Raw genomic sequence first — 21517 nt, 5'->3', positions numbered from 1 at the left:
AACTGTGAATAACTGGTGGGATAGAATGAGTGGTAAAACTCATAATAGAAAAGGGCTTATGCTTTCTTTCATTCTTTGGTCACTTTGGAAGAAAAGAAACATGAAAGTGTTTAATAACATGTTTGCTCCACTTCTTGTTATTTTGGATAAGGATCTTAGAATGTTCATGGAGAATATTGAGTGCATAAAAATCACCACCTATGACTCCAGTGTAAACTGATGGAAACCTATTATGTGGAGAAGTCCCAATGCTGGGATCATTAAAATAAACTTTGATGCCTCTTGCAATAGTATTGGTAATTGCTTAGTTGCTAGCATCGCTAGAGATCACTTAGTTAATGTGCTCGATGTTAAAAGCTCACAAATTTGGTATCACCACCATCAATCTAGTGGAAGCTTGGGGTGCATGAAAAGCCCATAACCTGGCACTAAACTCCCAAGTCATCATCACGGTGACTCAAAATTGATAATCTCTTGTCTTCGTTAGAAGGTTTATCCCCCGTCGAGTTTAAAGAATATTACCTCGTATTGTCTAGAGTTGAAGGATTTATTTGATGAAAGTATGTCTTATTGCCATGTGTATACCGAAGCAAACTAGGCAACAAAGCTTAAACAAATGCAATGGATTCTTTGGATTTTAATTTAAACAACATCCCTTGGTCTATTTTTTATATTTGTCTATCTGATTTTTGCGGACGTGCCACCTCCCGTATTGTGTAACCCCTCCTGTTTTATCATAATAAAAAACATGGTTTTTAAAAATGAATCGACAGGGTCCGGTTACTGGTTCGAACAGTCCGATCGTTTGATCTGAATGGCCGGCCCGTTTTAACAAAAAAATTAAAAATTTTAAAAAATTGGAGAACGGTCAAAACCGTTTGAATAGTTAACCAACTGATTCAGCGATTTGTTGACCAAAATCAACGATTTTGAGGAAAAAACAGTTTTGGGGGAAAAAGGAACCGGCCAAGTGACCGGTTCCTGATTTTTCCGGTCTGGTCTAATTTTAAAAATCATGAGAAAAAGACCCATTAATGGGATAATAAGAAAAACACATAGAAAATTCCTTCGCCTTTCAGCCTTTTTTTTTATTTTTTAAATCGTTCCATATGAATTTTCAATAGCTGACATTAGTAACCCAAGGTGAGGCACATGATTGAGATAGAACATGTAGCCTACACAATGTCAACAGGTCAGCTTCAGTGTGGGTTTACCTACACCATAATATTCGCTCCTCATATGTTTCAACATGAGCCTAACCCGACTCAGTAACATGTAGTTTCCAAACCTGCCTCACCTGCAGCTTTTCAATTGCATTTTTTATAATACATTTTAAAAACCTATGACCTATTGAATTAAGTTGGAATTTGGCTTACATGTTCTAAGGTGTCGCAAGAAAATTAAAATAAACATGAAGAGGAATCCTGAATTTTAACGCTGTGTTTGGTTTGAAGGAAAAAGTGAAAAAGGAAGGGAAATTAAAGGTAAAAAAATCTATACAAGCTTTATAAAGGTTTCCTTATTTTTCTCTTCCTTTTTCTATCTTTTCCTTCAAATCAAACATAACCTAAAGTTATGGAGTTAGATGTCATAGCAAATTACAGAAAATATTCTATTAGGAATTTGGATCTGCTCCTCATAAAAGGCACCTCACACTGACCTCACAATGACATCCTACCTTGTAATGGGAACATCTCCCCATAAATAATAAATAGAAGTATGGGAGATTTTCCTGATGTGTGGCTAGGAGACACTGTAAGGTCAGTGTAAGACGTGCTCTGCAAGGAGTAGATCCAGACTCCCCTATTAGGGGTATTATGGCCCAACAAGGGGCAATGGAACTTGAACCTTGCTCATGTTAGAGAATCAAAGCCTTGACCTTACCCTACACCTGAATAAGCCTAAACTTAACGTGCCTCTATAAAGTCAAATCAAGTTGGTTAACCGTTTAGCCTAACCCATTGACATCCCTAGACCCTAGGTGCAGGATCAAATCATGTAACTGCAGGCTCTCATAGATCTCATTTTCATCATGCCTCTGAATCTCCCTAAGGTGTGAAGAAATGGAAAACTTTCGGTTTAGTATCCTAAAGTTTGGGGGTAGTGTCAAGTTACTACCAAACTTCAAAACATGTCATTATAGTACTCAAACTTTCAAAAACTGTCAATTTAGTCTAAAAACTACAACAGGCATTAAGTGGCATGTGAAATGACACAAACGCCCTTTAGATGCCATCTAATTTTCTTTACAATGCCCTTTCTGAAAATGACACAAATGACATGTATTGAATTTACGTATATCCCAGATGTCCGCAATAAGATAAGTTTCCATATATTTCAAAAGAACAATCTAAAAGAATTAAATAACTTCTTTGTGCAAATTACTTCAAATTCAATCCTTATGATATATTTGGATCGATACGGAAGATCAGTTAGATTGTAATATCTTAACCGCACAAAGCGGACTTCAAGTTGTTAACATTAATTGGTAAAAGGAATCTGATGTAACCGTTTTCGGCCACGTACCAATGTTTTGTGATGTATAAATTTTTTGGCTAAGTACCTCGTTGTTTGACCCGGTGGTGACGTGCCTTGGTGATGAGCTACTTGGTGACGAACTACTTGGTGGCGAACTGCCTGGGGACGAATTGCCTGGTGGCGAACTGCCTGGGGGTGAACTGTTTGGTGGCGAACTGCCTGGGGGCGAACTGCCTGGTGGCGAACTCCCTGGTGGTGAACTGCCTAGTGGCGAACTCCCTGGTGGTGAACTGCCTAGTGGCGAACTCCCTGGTGGCGAATTGCCTGGGGGCGAACTGCCTGGTGGCGAACTGCTTGGTGGCAAATTGCCTGGTGGCAAACTGCCTGGTGGCAAACTGCCTGGTGGCAAATTACCTGGTGGCAAATTGCCTGGGGGTGGATTGCCTGGTGGACTCGTCACTTGACTTGCTCTTAGGCGGCCTGCAACTCAGAGGATGGTGGAGCTCCCTGGTGCAGCGCAACCTGACTACCCTCCGCGTGAGGTGATTTTCTCTCCTTTGTAGGCAGCGGGAACTGAGGGACCTGCGAGAACTGAATCAGAGGTCCCCGGGGTATTTTTCCGGTGGGGGCTCTCCGACGCTTAAGTTTGCACTCTTATTGTAGAGAGCTTTGAAGATAATATGAGAGAGCTAGAGAGCAGGGGTTACTTCCCTTTTTTCCCCCCTCCCCTTTGGGGGGTGAGGTCTTTATATACCGGAGTCCTCGCGGGTTAGGTGGGTGAAAAGCCTCCAAACGGTAAGACTTGTCGCATCCTGTCAGAGCCAGGGTATGGTGGTGAACTCCTCAAGGTCGTCAGGCTGGCGCTTGTGTCAGGCGGCCAGGTCGGCGCCTGGGCCGGGTTGTTAGAGGGGTGCCTGTGTCAGTCGGCGGGTCAGTGTCTAGGCCAGGTCGTCAGGTTGGCGCCTGTGTCAGTCGACGGGTTAGTGTCTAGACCAGGTCGTCAAGCTGGCGCCTGTGTCAGTCGGCGGGTCAGTGTCTAGGCCAGGTTTGTCGGTGGGCGCCTTGGCCGGATCATGCGCTAGGCTGGTCCAGGTCGGCCAGGTCGTGCAGGCCGCAGGCCGCACGCAGCTCGCGCAGGCCGTGTGCGCGCCGCGCAGGTCGTGCTAGGCCGGCCAGATTGGTGCCCGGGTGGGTCACCAACTTCGTAAGTTTGTTGGCTGAGTGTTTTCCTAGTTGTCACGAGGTGCCACATGTCACAATTTCACTGGAGGGCCAAATCTGCCCTCATCAGAATCCTAAACAAGGAAAATAAGCAAAGAAATGAAAAGTTGAGGTAAGATCAAGACAAAGAGATCCAACATCTTAACAGAGCAGAAATATTTAGTTTCTGATTTGCTGAACGCTATGGATCCTCCTCACGACTACCCCCTCCCCCACCCATCAGTAACTCTCATAAACCTAAGCTTTGGCTCAGTTTGGACAAATACTAATGCAAATATATAAAGTGCAAAAAATTATATTTTGTATGTATTTATATTTATATTTGTATCCTTTTCAAATTGAGCCTTTTAGCAAATTTGCATTGCCAAATTCAGTACTAAGTGAATCGGTTATCCCAAATTAAAGAAAATAAATAGTTACTTACCAAATGTATATGCAGTTGGATACGTGGATCGCTTGCGAAAATTGTTCCCGAATATAATGGTGTTATTATTGATGCATTCCTAATTTTATATTTTGTTCCTTGCAATCTCATTTGCATTCAGAGGCCTCAATCTTATAGAAACAAAAATCTTCTCTTCGTGGGTACCTTTCTTCTGCGCCTTCTCCCAATGCAAAAGCTCCTCCCCACCGATTTGCCCCATATCTACACCCCTTCCGGCTATCGTCTCCTATAGCCAAAACGAAATGGGGAATGTGGTCAGACATACAACTGACATGAAGAACAGAGGAAAAAAAGATGGTTCAAATGGATGTCAATGGTAGTCACAGCTTTTCCCCTACTCCACAGAAATGCAAGATGGTCTAGATGTTACAAACGAGGTTGTACTTGTATACAACATCGGACCCAATCTCCATTATAACCTCAACTTAGTTCTAATTAAACCCTATTGATTAATTTGCTATTGTTGGTTTGGATGTCAGGGGGACTCGAAAAGATAACTTCCTAAGATCCTGACCTCATGTGCTTTGAGACGAAGTTATGCTGTTTTATGTATTTTAATAGCCCATGATTTGGATTTCTCAGAGATGGTCCCCGCATGCATTACAGACAGTTTCAGCCTTCTTCCTAGTATTTTTTATTTCATTATTTTCCGAGACACTAAAAATTTCAGCAGTTATATCATACACTGTTCTTAGAGAAATTACAAGCGTCAGAAATTCTGATTTTCAAGGAACGTCAGATATTAAGATCCGCGCCAAAATTTTCAGCAACAATATAGTTCAGTTGGAGTTCCAATCGTACCATCAGAAAAGCGAAAAGCTGGTAGAAATTCTGATTAAAATCGTCTTTTCATCCATTTCACCGTGCCAGCTTCAAGTATGATCCTCTGATTTCGCATGTAACATGAAAATCGTTGCTCTGGTAGAATTTCCGATTTTGCATGTAATTTAGAATATTATAAATAACAGGTGACATCACATGCGTCAGTGCGAGCATTAAATTGCAGTTGATATATTTGAAAGTTGGGGTACTAACATAAGTTTAGGATACTAGACTGAAATTAAAAAAGACAAAACATTGATCCTTACTCCTTACCTCTAGATGAAGTCTCCCTAATGCATATTCGAAAATAAAGTTTGACTGGGCCAAGGTCAGCCTAGGCCCAGCTCGAATTGAACATTGAGCTTATATTTTGGCTCAGAGCTGCGGTCGGGCCAGCATCAAAAGAAACAAGATTTTTGTAAATCTATGATGGATAATGCCACATAAAAATCGAAAATAAGTCTTGGCTGATCCCACTTTTACGGCAGGATCTTTTAAATGATTTTTCGAAACTAAATCCAACAGTCACAAGATCTTATTTCTGATGATCTCGGACACAGAGAAATATATACCCTTAGGCTATGTTTGGTTGGAAGAAAAATACAGGAAAAGGAAAGAAAAGATAGAAAAACCTTTATAAACCTTCGATAGATTCCTTTGCCTTTGCCTTCCTTTCTTTACCTTTTCCTTCAAACCAAACGTAGCCTTATTCTCTCCACGGGGTGGGAAGGATAACTGAATCTTGAACATCTGCAAAGGAAAGCGGGCGCGGGTTTGGCCTTAAGGTTTCTCACTTCTCTAGTATTGTTGACCATTAATATAATAATCATGCTTATTCCAGCTATTTCATTCCCACCGGCGAACGCTGTTCGTTTCCCTTACAGCTGCTGCTTCTGCTCCGGTCTGGTCTCTCCTGCCAGAATGTCTCGCCTTCAGGTCTTCGCTTCCTCGAGCCAGGAGCCAAGCCCTCCTGCAACCACACCGGTGCTGGAAGCGAAGCCCAAGCCCTGGTTGCTCGTCGGCCTCGGAAATCCGGGAAAAATGTACCGAGGCACCAGACACAATGTATGACCCCTTCTCTCTGTTGATGCTTTACGTGCTTTTCTTTCTGTTCTGAGCTCTATATGCTTTTTCTTTAGAGTAAAAAATGTTAAGAAATGTGACATAGATTTGTATTTCAATGGATGGGTTAAGTATGGAAGCAGAATGTCTTATTTGTGTTAGCAATTGCAAGATTGCATCTAGGAACTGTAGTTAGTTCTGTGTTGCCAACTGGTTACTTAGGAACGTCTCTCGCTTCTATTTTAATGTCTCTTCACCGAAGAAGAAAAGTAGCCCTATTACTACATAAGTCCATGAAAGATAGTCGTTAGCTGCAAAAGAAACACCACTAAAAATTTTACTGGAATCAGGTTGCGGGTGGTACCCAAGATTGGGATATGTTACTTCTGGTGTTATGTCGTTATGCTCAAGCTTTCTTGTCTGCATCGGCCCCAATTCAATGTTTAGGTCTTAGTGTTGTTGACCTTTAAAACTTAAAGGTCTGGATCCAATGGATCGTGGGGATGGAGGATATTGAAAGTATCATATGGATGCTGAAGTCCTGTAGTTTCATTAAGAGAAGTGCCAATTCTTTTATTACATGCTTATTTGGAAGTTGACAATGGATAGCATTTTCTTTATTGTCAAGGAAGGATTTTTCTTGCTTAATGTGATGGTAAAATCTGGACCCGACAAACGTGTGAGCACAGGCTTGAGTACGAGAGTGGTGACTTTGTGCCAAAAAAATGCCAAAGGTTAGGTCTGTATCTAGTCTATCCCTCCCAAGACCCCAGATAACTGGGACCAACATTGGGTAGTGGCCTTTAAGGACTTCCCTTTTTTGCCACTTTTTTTAATCTCCAATTTTGTTTGTTCTTTTTCTCAATTTGGTCATTTGTAGACTGTTCCCATAAAAGGGTAGTCTCATCACTAGGAACCTTCGGTACCTGAATTTCCTACTTCAGTTTGTCAAGCTGGAATTTGAGACATGGGAAACAACATCACATACTCCTGATCTTCAATGCCATATAGGCCAGCCATGGTTTTGAAGTGGACCTAATTCTGTGAAAACATGGATGATTGGCACCGTTATCAGTGGATGTGTTGAGTGCAGTTAAAAATTCAGGATGGAGTACTGTTCAGAAATCTGCCTTCATTGGATCATTACCAATAGATGTTCAACATTTAGTTTCATCAAGTTCAATGTGACGATTTTATCACATATGTATAATATACTAGGATGGAATATCTACTATTTGAGTATAGTAAATAAATGATCAGTTGAAGTTATAATTTGGATTAAAGAAAATTTGATTGATCAGTGAAAATTGAGAAAATTGAAGTCATCATGGTGAGGGTTGCTTGATAGTATCAATGGACTCTATCTTGAGAGGATTGTTCTATCATAATTCATAATAGCTGGTTTCATTCCACAAAGACAGACTAAACAGTCCACATGGTTGGCTCTGGATATGGGCACGACAAAATTCAGTGTTGATACTTGATAACTGTTCTGTTCATTTGGGAATCTAGGTCAATCTGGTATGGGATGGGAGGAGTCTGTATAGACCATATGGGTAATGCACTACCCAATTGTTCAGGACCATCTCTGGAGAAGCATTTCCTATAATTAAACTTCTCTTATTTATTTATTTTTTGGTGGATAACTCTTTAACTTTCAAGGCTTAAAATCAGCATATGCTCATATTGGTCTCTAAGAAACTGTATAAGCAAATCTAGAGTTTCTTCTTCGATCATGAACAACTCATTTGGGTGGTTTCTAAGCTCAGAAAACAGCATAAAGCAGGCACAGTAGCAGGGGATAAGGTGGGTAGGTCAGATCTGGTTTGGGAGCCACCATGCCTGTGTGCATTGTGAAAGCTATGTTTCGAGAGTAGTGAAGAGTCTGTATGGTGTTGTAAGCTGACTCAACCCATTGCTTTTGTATTGTCCCCTCCAGTCCTACCTATTGGACTACTGGGGTTTCTCTTTTTCTATCATATTAATAAAAAATCTTTTTGATCATGGTAATGATTAAAAAAGCAGAGAGCAGAGAATGGATATGATGTCATTAGAAGACAGGCACGAATAAAAGAAAGCTTGAAACCAAAGAGGAAATAGAGCTGAAGTAGACAAGATGGCATGTCTAGGACTGTCAACAGGCTCTAAAGTCCAAAATATGACCTTGTTATCTCAGATTCAGATGACCTGTTTACATAATCGGAGTGAATGTGGATTTAACTCGATCCGATCCGATTAAAATTGTTATGGGCCCGCGTGTAGGATCTCGTCACGGGTCGGTCCACCGGAAGAGACTCCTGTCTTCCCTTGCCCTTGCCCTTGCGTACAGACCCTATTGTGGCAATCGCGTGGGTGATTTGTCCAAGAGATCACCCGAACTCTCCTAATGGGTGATTTGTCCAAGAGACCACCCGAACTCTCCTCACTCTCTTTCTTGACTGGAAAACTGAATGCCTTTATTTCAATTCGTGGCTCCTTAAATAGGAGATTACAGAAGGGAATTCCTAATTAAACTCAAACTCCAACTTGAACTCAAACTCCTAATTACCTACTCCTAATGGAAACACAATTCTTTACTTAAGAAGATAAGATACGAATAAGGGATAAGGGGTAAGGGATAAGGAATGGTGAAACTGGCGGTGAGTTGGCGAGTAGAGCTGACGTGGTAAGATAAGTGTGGGCCCACCCTGATGAACTGTCATGTGGGCCCCGCCCTACTGCTGCTGCCGGGCGGTGCGCGCGTCTCGCAGTGCTGCTGCCGTGCGGTGTGTGCTACGCGCACTGTCGGGCGGTACGTGCTGCGCGTTGCCAGGCGGTGCATGCGGCGCGCTGTTGGGCTGCTGTGCTGTGCTGCCCGGCGGTGCGTGCTGCTGGGCGGCCCGATGTGCGTGCTGCTACCTATGACTGCATCGCAGTGCGCTGCCGGGTGGTGTGTCCATAACAAAAATCCAAATATGATTATGTTATAATATGTATCGACTTTAATATATAAAATTTATATAATTATGTATAAATAATAAAAATATATGATTTTTATTTATTATACTATATATAAGTTTATATAATAAAATCAATATTTCATATTTATATTAATTTGTATTATTTATTATATATAAGTTAAAAAGTAATTAACTTTTTTTAAAGTTTTCTTTATTTAAAAAAATGAAGTAGAGATGGATTGGAATCCGATATCTTCAAATCTGATAGGATTTCGGATAAGATTTGGATTTGAATTTCCACTAATAGGATTTAGATGTTGTTGAATCTGATTCTAATTCAATCCATTTACAGCCCTAAGCATGTCCAGAGAGCACCTTGCATAACAAGATGATAACGATTTTTAGAATGGGCCTACAAGGAACCAGTGGGGTCCATAGGACCACCTATCCATTAGCAAAGTAACCCTTTCTATCATTAAATCTATAAAATGGGGGGTGCCCATAAAAAAAAAAAGAAAAAAAATCTATTAAGTGGGGGTTTGGAGACCAGGCTTGGGGATTACAATGGAGTTGCCTTTTCATCTCACTAATGAATTCGTTTTTTACTGTTGTTCATAAAAAAGGAAAGGTATTAAGATGATGCATCAATGGTAAATACATAGATTATCTTTACCTATAGCCTGCTAAAATTTTCTTTTGCTTCTTACTTTTAGCAATAAAAGCTTCTTACTTCTTACTTCTGCTAAAATTCCTTGTTTTCTCTAACTCCCATTTCATTTGAGGTTGCAATGGATATTTTGAGATAACCCTAGCATTTATGCTTGTGTATTGGGGAAGGTGGGTGGGCTGTGATATGCTGGAATCATAAACATGACCTTGAGGTCACAATAACATACTTAACTTGGGCAAGATTTTCTAATTCGCTGCAGAGTTGCAAGAAATCTTTGGGCAAGATTTTTGGGGCTGTTTGAAGTACATTGCTGTTTTCAAGAAAATTTATTGGCAGTTCTAAGGAGTTGACAACTGAAAGGTCTTTCCAAAGAAGGCAAGGTTATTTGGGGAGTTGGACCAGCTTTAGTGGTTTGGACTTTGGACAATTTGGATGGAAAGAACAAAATACTGTTGGAAAACAAATTCATTACAAAAAGGATTTATTGAAAGGATTTTGGGGTAGGTTGTATTCTTGGATAGGATCACATTGTTCAGGAATAGGCCTTATATCTCCTTTTTTGATTCTGGAGTTCTTTTTATATCTATGCACACAGAATATACATATTAGAAGATATACAGATATCTTTGGGCACTGTACAGCTCCTTGTTGTGCAGCTTTGGCTTGCTTTTTTGAGTAATATAATACTTTACCTTTTTCTCAAAAAAAGAAAAAAAAACTTAACTTGGAGCATGAGCCTAATGAGCAAATGATACAATATTGGTCCACCCAGTATTTTAAAAAGTATACAAGGTTTGCTTACACTTTGAGGCAATGCTTAAGAAAAATGTGTTAGACTCAACTCTTGAAATGCCTTTTGTTTGCATTTCTATATATACATACATATTTATTCACATATATGTAAGCATATTGTGTTGTTTCCATTCTTATTTAAAACCATTTTATATATTACCAAACATTTGAGCTTCTTGATAGCTATCAGTTATTACATGATTTCAAAGAATGCAATGGCTTTCTCTAAAGCTCCTAATGTTCTCATATCTTTTGTTTATGTGATTATTTATTCATTTATATGCTTTCCCTGCATGAGAATATATTTCTCTTCTGCATATTTCTATATCTTCTTCATTTTTTTGAGAAAGGTAAAGTATTGGTATTGTATTGAATTACTATAAAGGCAAAGTACATCATCCCAGCTCATATTAGTTTGATGTTTTTCTTAAAATTGATAGTATAGAAGCTTACTGCTCATCCATTGAAATGTCTTTGCACCTTGTCACCTATGGTACCCAGATACCAGTGCAAGGGTTTCTGTATTGTGTTGTATACTTCAACTTTTAGTGTAAATTTTGTATGTGAGACTGTATCCAGTAGTGCCCTTGATGTTATCTGGGTAATAGCTTGCCACATGCCTTTTTGTTTTTAAACATAGGGTGTACTTTTTCACCACCATGGACAGACTTTTCTATGTGAAAAGTTTTAACATCCTTAATTTTGGTGCTTTAACGAAGGTTATTTGAGCACTATCCAATGAGCTCTACATCACAGATAACTTTTATTCAGTAATGGATGAACTGCATGTTCAAGGATATTGCAGTTTATAATAATTAATTTGGTTTGGCTCTTTGTTCTTTATTTATTATCAGTTAATATATCTAATGCTTTTTTGGATGCATTGGTTACAGGAATTCTTCTTTTCCCTATTCTTTTTCTTTCATCTTCTTATTGTGCCAATGGATGGGCCTTTTTCCAGGTAGGTTTTGAGATGTTAGACACCATAGCTGAAGCTGAAGGAATATCTATGAGCGATGTTAGCTTCAAAGCTCTTTTAGGAAAAGGTTTGCTTGTGCAAGTAACTCTTTAGGTCTTAAAAAAATGTGTCTTGTTATCACTTTACATAGAATAGCATCATCATAGTTAACCAATGAGCAAAGTCATTGTCTTCAGATTATTATTTTGAAGTGTTGAAGAAAATGTTCCATACTTTAAAATTTAGATTTTGTATTACTCACTTTTCTTATGATATAATTAATATATTGATCTGATTTCTAATGACCACTTCTATTAGGAATTTCTTATTATTCACATTAGATACAACTTTGCTCAAGGATGTGTTTTACTCGTTCCTTAACAATTTTCAGATAATTCAGTAAGACATCTTTCTCCTAGATTTTTCCCTTCACTGTCATAAGGTTTTAGATGATGCATCTGGATGACTTTATGAAATTGGCATTTACTAAGCAAGTTTTTTTTAACAAATACATTTCTTATATCCTCTTTAGTAATCATTATAAGATATTTATGGGTATTTCTATCTGATTTAGAAAATTAAATGTGTAATATTTTTGCTGCAGGGCCTGCTGCTCACTCTGCTGGGCAGTTAAGTGTTTCTTCTTAACTAATGAAATACTTTCTGTTATTTATCAAAAAAAGAAAAAAAAATGCTGCAGGGCAAAAAGTTGGGGAATGGGGACCTTATCTTTCTCCTGATGTTTTTGATGTTTCAGAGGGATCTCCTCACATCCCAATATATGACAATTCTTCTCTCTTCCCCTTCAAAAGACCCGAAACAGCAGGAACCATACAAGAACAAGTCAATTGAATAAGCACAGCTGAAAGCAGTCAGTTTTACTTGCTCCATTAGTAGGTCTAGTCTATATGGAGCTCATCTATTGCTTTTAGTAAACATAAATAGGTCTATTGGTCGGCTGTATTCCTCACTGTATGCTTCCTTCTCCATGAATTCCTTTTGCAATACATAATATAGTTTTTATACATGTTCCACAAGGGAGAGGGTGGGCCTTGGTGCAACAGTTGGGTCGCCCCATTGCGACCTGGGTGACCAGGGTTCAAATCTTGGAAACAGCCTCTCCGTATGTGCAGGGGTAAGCCTGCATACATCTGCCCCTCTCCAGACCCTGCATTGGCAGGAGCCTTGTACAGTGGGTTGCCCTTTTACATGTTACACAAGGGAGCTCCTTTGTTGGGCAAGGGCTTTTCTTGGAACTCTGAAACTCTAAACTCCAAAGGCTTGTATTCATCACCCATCTCAACTCACCAAATCCTTAACCCACCTATATGGGATTGCATGCATGAATCCTGCTTCAGTGTTTCACTCTATCAAGGGACATATCCTGAAAACTCTATATGCTAACATGCTCACCTGTTAATTACTAAAAAAAAAAAAAGAAATCCTGAAAACTCTATAGAACAGTTGCAAGGACAATGTTGTATGTAGTAGAGTGTTGAGCAGTCAAGAAACATCATTCCAAAAAATGAATAAGAAATGCTTAATGGATGAGTGGAAAAACTAGAAAGCTAAGGTCAGAAACGAAATCATTTTAAGGAACCTAGGAGTAGCTCCAATAGGTGATAAAATGAGAGAAGGTAGACTTAGATGCTCCCATCACATGCATTGAAGATCACCTACAGCACCTGTAGGAAAAAGTGATCGGTTACAAGTTGAAGAGGTTAGAAGGTCTAGGGGCAGACCAAAAAGGACATGGGTTGAAGTGGTAAGAAATGATTTAGGTGCTCATAGTTTAAGAATGGATAATGCAGTAAACAGAATGGAATGGAAAAATAGGATTCATGTAGTTGACCTCATATAATTGGGATAAGGCTTAGATGATGATGATGACGGGCCATATCCTCTGTTAAATTGTGAGCCCCCAAATTTTTTTTTTTTTAACTACTTCAACTTGTATCCTTTTGGCTTGCCTCCAGTTCTGGAACCATCAGATCATTCTTCTAATTGATCCAGTAGGTAGCCTTTATTCACATACCCATCTCATGCACCATTTATATTAATACACATTTTGGTTGTTAACAATCACAAAAATAAGTCTTAACTATGTTTAGATCTTATCTTATGTAGACCTTGAATTCATGCATTTCTTAGGTCTTGATTGGGTTGTTTCTCCATGTGCAGGTCATATAGGAAACATCCCACTTATACTTGCCAAACCTCAGACTTTCATGAATGCAAGTGGTGAGTCTGTAAGTAACTCGTCTCAATAGGTTTCTACATGCAAACCATTATTTTCAATATACGTTTTCTAAATCTTAACATCTGGGGCCCATTTCTGAAGGTTGGCTCCATTGTTTCTTATTACAAGATTCCACTGAGTCAAGTACTTGTGGTAAATTATTCAATCCTTATCTGTTTTTTCTTCCTAAATCATTAATATTTCCTCTATTTTTTGCTCTGTGGTGGGTAAACATTATACTTTTATACAGATATTTGATGACATGGATTTGCCATTTGCAAAATTACGTCTCCTACCGAAAGGTGGACACGGAGGGCACAATGGGTACTTTGTTTTGTTCCCTTTTCTTTAATTGCATGTGACACGCTCTCTTGTTAATGATAAGCAACACTTTCCATAATTGAAGCCAATAAGAAAATAATATCAAATATTTAATTTATGTAAGGTAGTTATAGTCATGTTTTCTTCTTCCAACATTACTGGAATCTAGATAGTTAACACTTTCAATATCTTTGATACCAGTGTTTCCTTGGTACATGGATGGGTTCCAAGTATTCAAGTGTCCTTGGGTGTCTGGCACATCAACCTCTGAAGATCATGGCAAAGGACACAGCTATAAATAGCAATTAAATACACAGCTATAAACACACCAACCGAGGGGTGGCTCGTTGGTATGTTAGATGGTTCACTCCAGCATTGATGTGGAATTGATTCCTGCAACCACCGATTTGGGGAAAGGGGAGGGGGGTTATTAGTGGTGCGTGACATCCAATACCAAAAAAAAATTGGAATATTAGTAAAGGTAAGAAAATTAAAGTATGAACTCCTTATTGGATGGTTTTCCATGTTCAGATATCTTGTTATGAGTGCTAATTTTTAAGTTCTAAGAGGCAAGGTTTTATGCTGACTTCAGCTTGAGGCATTGCCAAGATCTGTAGAAGGTGTCATCTCAGTGTCCACTGCTAGAGTCTTTAGTTTCAAAGTTCCTGGTATCACTGTTTGATATGCTTAGTCTTGGAGAAGGGAACATCTCCTCTCCATAAATTTTGTTATTTATTATTATTATTATTATTATTATTATTATTTATTTATTTAAAGTCTATATCAGTGGATCCTATTAGGAAAAAAAGCATATACTAAAACTATTCTTTTCCCAGTAGTAAATGTCAGTGGGGATGAACTTAATTGGTAAAAAAAAATGGTAAAAACAAAATTGAATCATCTGTAACTCAATCAAGACAATCGCTTTTCAACAGCATGAGTGATTAAAATTTTAATGCATGGAAAATTAGAGACATCAGAGGAACTGAGGAGCTCAATCATCCCTGCAAATGCACATGGTTGAATTGAAGGCCTCCACTAGTTATTAAAATTTCATAAATTACTTGACCAACAAATTCTCTGTAAATTGAACTTGTCTGATCTGCAGGGGTTCATATCGCCAGACCTGGGTCTGGGTCCTCCTTCACCTTCCAATGGATGACCTCCAATCTTCTTACCCAAATTCCATCCCCACCCAAAAAAGATCATCATCATCATCCATGCCTTATTACAAATTCCCAACTATATGGGGTGTTGGCTACATAATCCTGTTTTACCAGTCTGTTCTATTTAAAACCGTATCCACTGTTAAATTATGGTTTAAAAAAAAAAGATAAATTAGAACAAAAGAAAAGAAAAACAAGGTCATTTATGGTTGACATTATCCTTAGATGTCCTCAAACTTGATGTGTTTACATGAAGTGCTTTTCTTGTATGCTTGTCTTTCAAATATTTGTTCAATGATCTGATTTTATCAAATGGTACATTTCTTTTATCCTTGCTGTTCTACCTCCCGCACCACTCCCAAATAGTACATTTCTTAAGCAGTTCCTCAACTCAACAAAGCCCTATCCCAACTCAACAAGGCATTCTTAGTTATCTTGGATTCTCGGTGATCAACAAGATTGTGTCACCACATATTGTTTGAAGTAAGTTTGTGGGTGGGGACATGATTTCTCATGTTCTTCCTATGGGTTTTCTGACAATGTAGGACATAGGGATGTGGCAGATCCAGGGATTGGTGTAAAGCATGTAAATTTGCTTCAAGTTGGTTCAGATGATGTTGGCAATCAAGGATAGATTTGATTGTCAAGGTTTGTTAGAGCCTTTCCTGGCCTTCTATCAAATGGTGTGACAATAAAGGGGAAAATGTTTACTGTGGAAGGCGCTGAAGCACTTGAAAATAGATAGATGGCTTGGAGATAAGATGATTTTGGGCCTTTTGATTGTGAGGTTATGCATTTTGGTGAGATGAAGAGATATCTTTCTTTAGGTGCTTTGGCCAAAAAACTCATACCTTGTGTTCGTGTGGAATTTTAAGAAATTCTCATGCAACATAATTCACTCAATCGAGTGATTGAGTTCTTATATTTTGGGTAAGGCCTATTCAGGGAATTGTATGGATTGTTCCCCTTAATTACATCTCTACAAGAAAGTAGAGAACACCTTTTGGTTCTGACTTAGAGAAATGAATGCATAGAACAAAAGAAAAGAATTTTAGAGTATTCTTACCAAGAACTTTTCATTTGCATTTCTTTTACATCAAGTGTACAAGAATGAGAAAGAAAAAAAAATACAATCAAGAAACTCCACAACAATTCATTTCTTTCTTTATTTTATTTTTGATACAAAGAAGATTTACTTCTCACTCCTTTCTTCACAATAAGCTGTAGTCAATCAGACACAATTCTGACTGTAGATACCCTTAATCTTCTGGATTTTGTATACAAGAAGGGAACCGTACGTAGCCAGTCAAATAGACTATTTGACTGTAGACAGTTTTTATCCCATTGTTCTTCATTTTCATTTGAAGGGAACCATAATCAGCCCTTGGGAATAAGACTGTAGATGGTTTAATCCCTAACCTATCTTGATAGAGGGACCATAACCAACCAAGTAAAAACACCTGGTCGTAGATAGTTTTTCTTTCCCTCTATTTCCTTTCTTAGGAATAAAACAAAAGAGTGAGGAAGTATTTATAGAGAGGACTTTCCTTTACCTACCTTTATTAGTGAGATTTCTTTTTCTCTTCCTTATCTTCCCCTAAGAACTCTTTTTCTTCTCTCTTTATCTTGGATTTTCTTAAGAATCTCTAAGAGTGGTATGCTTTGAGACACAATTTTCTCCTAAGAGGAGACTCTAGTTTCACCTTAAGGAGCTTAAATAGAGAGTGGGGTAGTAATGCAACTACCCCCTCCCTATAGGTTTAGGACACCTGTCCTTCCCAATTAAGGAGAGGAAATTCCCGTACAGACCACACTTAATCTTGAAGATTTTAGCTAATGCTCTAGCCAACCCACTTGTGTTATGAGCTATTTTATTTGAGTTTGTTAAAAAAGTTGCCTTCAACACCTTGTATGCTTTCTCCTGTCTCCTATTTATTTGCTATCAAAAGAAAAAAAAAAGTGTTTTCCTCGGATTTTCAGACTCAGGTCATGTCCTTATATTTACTGTTGTTTATATACATACATTTTTTTTTTTTGCACTATGGGTTCATATAATCTTATATGTTTCGTTTTTCTAAGTGAAGTTTCTAAGCTTATGCTGCCCCCTTCCATCTTAGTTACCTGTAGGGGCTCTCTTCAAAATCATTATTGTGCACGAAACTAAGAACTGTTCAGTAATATACCTTTTCAATTCATTTATTGAAATATGCATAATGATTGAAGGTCTTTCTTGTAGGGAGGATATGACATTTTTTTTGATAAATATGTGAATTTTTTTTTTGACAAGTAATAGAGTTCTATTAATTAAAAATCACAAGTAAAAGTTACATAGAACAGACTCCCCACAATGAGGCACGAGATGCTGCCTCTAAACTATAACACACATCTTACAGTTGAGCCCAAAAGAACTGATTCCTATATACCCCTTGTTTGGTTAGAAAATCTGCCATTCCATTTGCTGATCTTCTTTCCCATTGAACTGTAACTGTTATATTAGTAGTTAAGTATTTGAATATTCTTATAGCCCTCCTTTAGGACCAAGCTGCAGTTTCTGGCTCTTTCAGCCTTCTAATAACCAGTTTTATTTGCGTTCAATTATCAAATGCCCCACATCCAGATCCTTCGCAGCTCTACTCCTTTAACTACAGCTTGGATTTCTACATTAACTGAGTCTCCCTCACCAATAGGACCGAAAATAAGGCTACAATCGGGCCCTCAGCATTTCTGAAGACCCCCAATTCCAGACGGCCCTGGGTTACCTATACTACTGCCATCAAAGTTTAATTTAATAAGTTTTACTCTCCAAAATCATGAATATGCATAAAGTTTACAACTGTTCAAAATTGTGTTTCTTTAATTCATTTTGATTCTATATGCCATATAATATAAAATATTATATATACTTGGTGTAATGGTAAAATCTTGGGCTGTCAATTGTGATAACGTGGGTCTGGGGCTGAGAGCAGACACTTATTGTGAAAAAATGTGAAAGGTTAGGACCATATTCAGTCCACCCCTCCCAAGACCCCATATAGCTGGATCCAATATTAGGTAATGGCCTTTATTTAGTCATAGGCCTGGAAGCCTGGCCCAGCACATGATCACCCTAAGAAGAACTCATTGTTCATCTCTAGTTCTTTTTGTCGTATTAAACAATATAAAAGTGATAAACGGAATGCAACACCAAATCTTTTGCTTGATGAATGGCTAAACTGGTATTGCAATTGATGACCTGAAGGATTGTTCTTGAACTTGTTATCCTACTATCGTTTCTTTTGAGCTTATAATTTTTTATTTTTCTGATTGCAGTATGAGAAGTGTCATTGACCACTTTAAAGGGAGCCGTGACTTTCCTCGTTTGAGGATAGGTAGGCACCCTATTCGTCACTTGTATGATTGTCTGTTTATCTGCATAGTTACAATGCCATAATTAGGTTCATAAAATTTATCCTAGGCATTGGACGACCTCCTGGAAAGATGGATCCTGTCAATTTTGTTCTTCAACCTTTCAATAGACAAGAACGTGATGAGGTAAATCTGTAAAATTGGTGGTTTATGTACCACAGTATGGATTTGAAACCCATGGTCATTACTTGTGTGTCTATATGATTGTCACTGCTCTGAATCCTCGTTGTTTAATCTAATACGTGTTTTAGCTGGATTTCACACTTAAGACTGGACTGGAAGCAGTGAGGATTCTTTTGTTTGAGGGATTTGACAAGAGTGCAAAATTTGTTAATACTCCAAAGCCAATGGAACAACTTGGTTAAGAGCTTAAAAGTAAATGCGATTGCTTTGGGAATTACGAGTGAACAAGATTATTGCTAGCTAGGGTAAAATGGTCTGGTGGTTTTTGCTCTTCATGACTGCAATTCATGGGCCCTGTCCAAGAAAGAGCTAGTTCAAAAGCTTGATCGAGACAGACAATCCCCAAACAAGGGGATTTAACTTGTCATTGCTTTTTTGTATTTTTCAAACCGGAGATACGAGCAACAATGTTCTTATTATTTTTGTAATCAATTTACTTTGGATGGGACAACATTAAAATGTAGAAGCAACTTTGCTTCAATGTAGTCAAATAAAGAATCAATTCTAATGATGAGAAACCAGGAGACCTTCATTTATTGTCTTATGAAGCTATAAAAATTTGTATGTTTTAAATTTCTAATGTTGACATTGATATTTAGTTTTATATCCAAATCAAATTTTCTTCTGTTTTCTATTTACTAGTAATTAAGCACATGCGTTGTACGTGAAAAAATTTTCTTCATATTAATTATTTGAATTTTAGATATATCATAGTTAAATAGAATTTTTTTCTTCATATTAAGGCGATGAAATCATGTGAGTAACTCTTGTTCCGTGAAATTTACATCAACTCAATGGAAATTTATAACTTGATTGTATAAGTGGTTGGTCCCTTAAGTTCTTTTATACAGTTTGATTAATATTATATAGATTTGTAAGAAAAAAAAAAAAAGAATGAGAGAGGAAGCAAGAGAAAGACCGAGGGAGTGTGAGGGAGAAGAATTAGAGAGAGAGAGAGAGAGCGCTTTGATTTGGCTACAAATTGAAGCTTAGAGTGGGAGATTGAGAGATGATTGTGAGAATGAGATAAGGGAGGGAGATCAAGAGATAGAGGAAGGAGGAGAGAAATTGAAAACATATTTTCAGTATAGGCTTTTTGTTGTGTTTAACATGGATTAAGAGTCCCATGTTGATAACAACCACATAAGCCTTCGATGACATAGCATGGGTTTTTATAATTTGAAATATAGAGTTGGTTGTTAGAGTTTTGTTGGTTTTTGGGTCAACTTATAACCTAATTTTAAATATACAATTGACTTTGAATATAATTTTCTATTTAAACTATATATTTCATTTACATTATATAAATAATTTTTACTTATTACACTTAATTTTTGTATGTCTATAGTATCATTTGAACCAAACCACTAACCCACTACCCAAAAAGAAAAATAGTTTGATTTCTAGATTGACATTAAATTTTGTATTATATTTTCATCATTGATAAAATTATTTCTTATGTATAATACTTGTTTTTGTTCAATATAATGAATGCATAATATTAAAGGTGTACCCAATATTTTATTTTTTATAAATATATAACATTAGATATGCACCCAAAGTTTTTTCTATCTTTTTTTCTTGTGGTTTTTTGTATTTTTTATTTTTAAAAATTTGATTATTTGACTATGACATCATTTCATTTCTAGGTAAATTTTAAAATTGGCCGTCCATTTTCATTATTAATAAAAAATATTTTTTACATTTCATACTGATTTATTTTAATTTTCTTATTATTTAATTATAGCGTTATTCAATAATCCACTTGACCCCAAATGGTTGAATTCCTTACCCACCATTTGGAGGGAAGAAAATGATATTGTTTTCAAATTACTTTTCAAAATATTTATTTTTATATTATTAAAATTAATATTTTTGATTTAATTACAATGATTTAATTATAAGAAAAATATATCTTAAATCTAGGGTTTAATGATAGAGAATAGGAAAGCATTTTCATTTCCAATTGGTTTTAAATTTTACGTTCCATTTCCATCATTAATAAAAAAACATTTCTTATTTATCATACTTATTATTCTTTAATATGTATATTAAAAATGCTTTAATTTTTTTTTCATTTTATTATTTAATTGTGGCAATATGGATTGACCCATTTGATACAAATGGTTTAATTTCTTACCATTACTTATATGAAAACACTATTTTTTTAGGTAGATTTTAAAGCATAAACTTTTATGTTATTGGAATTATTAATTTATTAAATATGGATATAATTAATTGAACTTAATGATGAGAAAAAACAGGAATGAGTTAAATATATGATTCAATGAACATGAATGCAAGTTAATAACTTAAATGTTGGATTTAATAAGAGGATTGAATGCATTGAATATCTTAAAATTACCTCTTTTCAACTCATTTAATATCAATAACCGACTACCCTAATTGCCCTCATTTTTTATCATTAAATTTAAATATATAGGGGTAAATTTTGTCCTCAAAAAATTCTAGAAATATTCTTGAAACCATTCGTACTTTTTAAAGTAGTATAGATATATAACTCAACATCTAAAGAACCACCATATTTGTTGAGGGAAGTGGATCTCTGATGTGTGGAATGGTGCATACTTTAATCTTAGAGGAAGCCTTCCACATAAACGGTACTTCTTATAGGAATGACAACGGGGCAGATTGGGGTCTGGTTTTGCATGCCCTGCCCCGTCTCCACCCCAAACCCCATCGAGGCTAAAAATCTCAATTCCATCCCCGTTTTTGTGGGAAACGGATTCCCTAAATTTGCTCTGCCCCACCTTAGTAACTCCTATTTACATGTTTGCAAATTTATTTATTTTTAT

The 21517-nt window shown here is 37.1% G+C and overlaps 1 protein-coding gene across 2 annotated transcripts; it reads left to right on the top strand.

Moving 5' to 3' along the window:
• The first annotated feature begins 5631 nt into the window (after positions 1–5631).
• LOC148854766 (peptidyl-tRNA hydrolase, chloroplastic-like) lies at positions 5632–19243 on the top strand. 2 transcript variants are annotated; one of them, XM_088982110.1, is made up of 9 exons: positions 5632–5751; positions 5851–6031; positions 11391–11475; positions 13569–13636; positions 13729–13779; positions 13877–13950; positions 18423–18481; positions 18568–18644; positions 18770–19243. In XM_088982110.1, the coding sequence occupies exons 2-9, from the start codon at positions 5888–5890 to the stop codon at positions 18881–18883; spliced, it is 672 nt and encodes a 223-aa protein (XP_088838236.1). In that variant the 5' UTR covers positions 5632–5751; positions 5851–5887; the 3' UTR covers positions 18884–19243. The 2 variants fall into 2 exon arrangements, with proteins under 2 accessions (XP_088838236.1, XP_088838235.1); XM_088982109.1 differs by having other exon boundaries at positions 5632–6031.
• Positions 19244–21517: the final 2274 nt, after the last annotated feature.

Source organism: Nelumbo lutea, chromosome 4 (genome assembly GCF_056320005.1).
Source record: "Nelumbo lutea isolate HS-2025 chromosome 4, American lotus-T2T, whole genome shotgun sequence".
NCBI classification, from domain to species: domain Eukaryota; kingdom Viridiplantae; phylum Streptophyta; class Magnoliopsida; order Proteales; family Nelumbonaceae; genus Nelumbo; species Nelumbo lutea.
The sequence above is the reverse complement of the archived record's forward strand: the minus strand, read 5'-3'. Positions and strand labels throughout refer to the sequence as shown.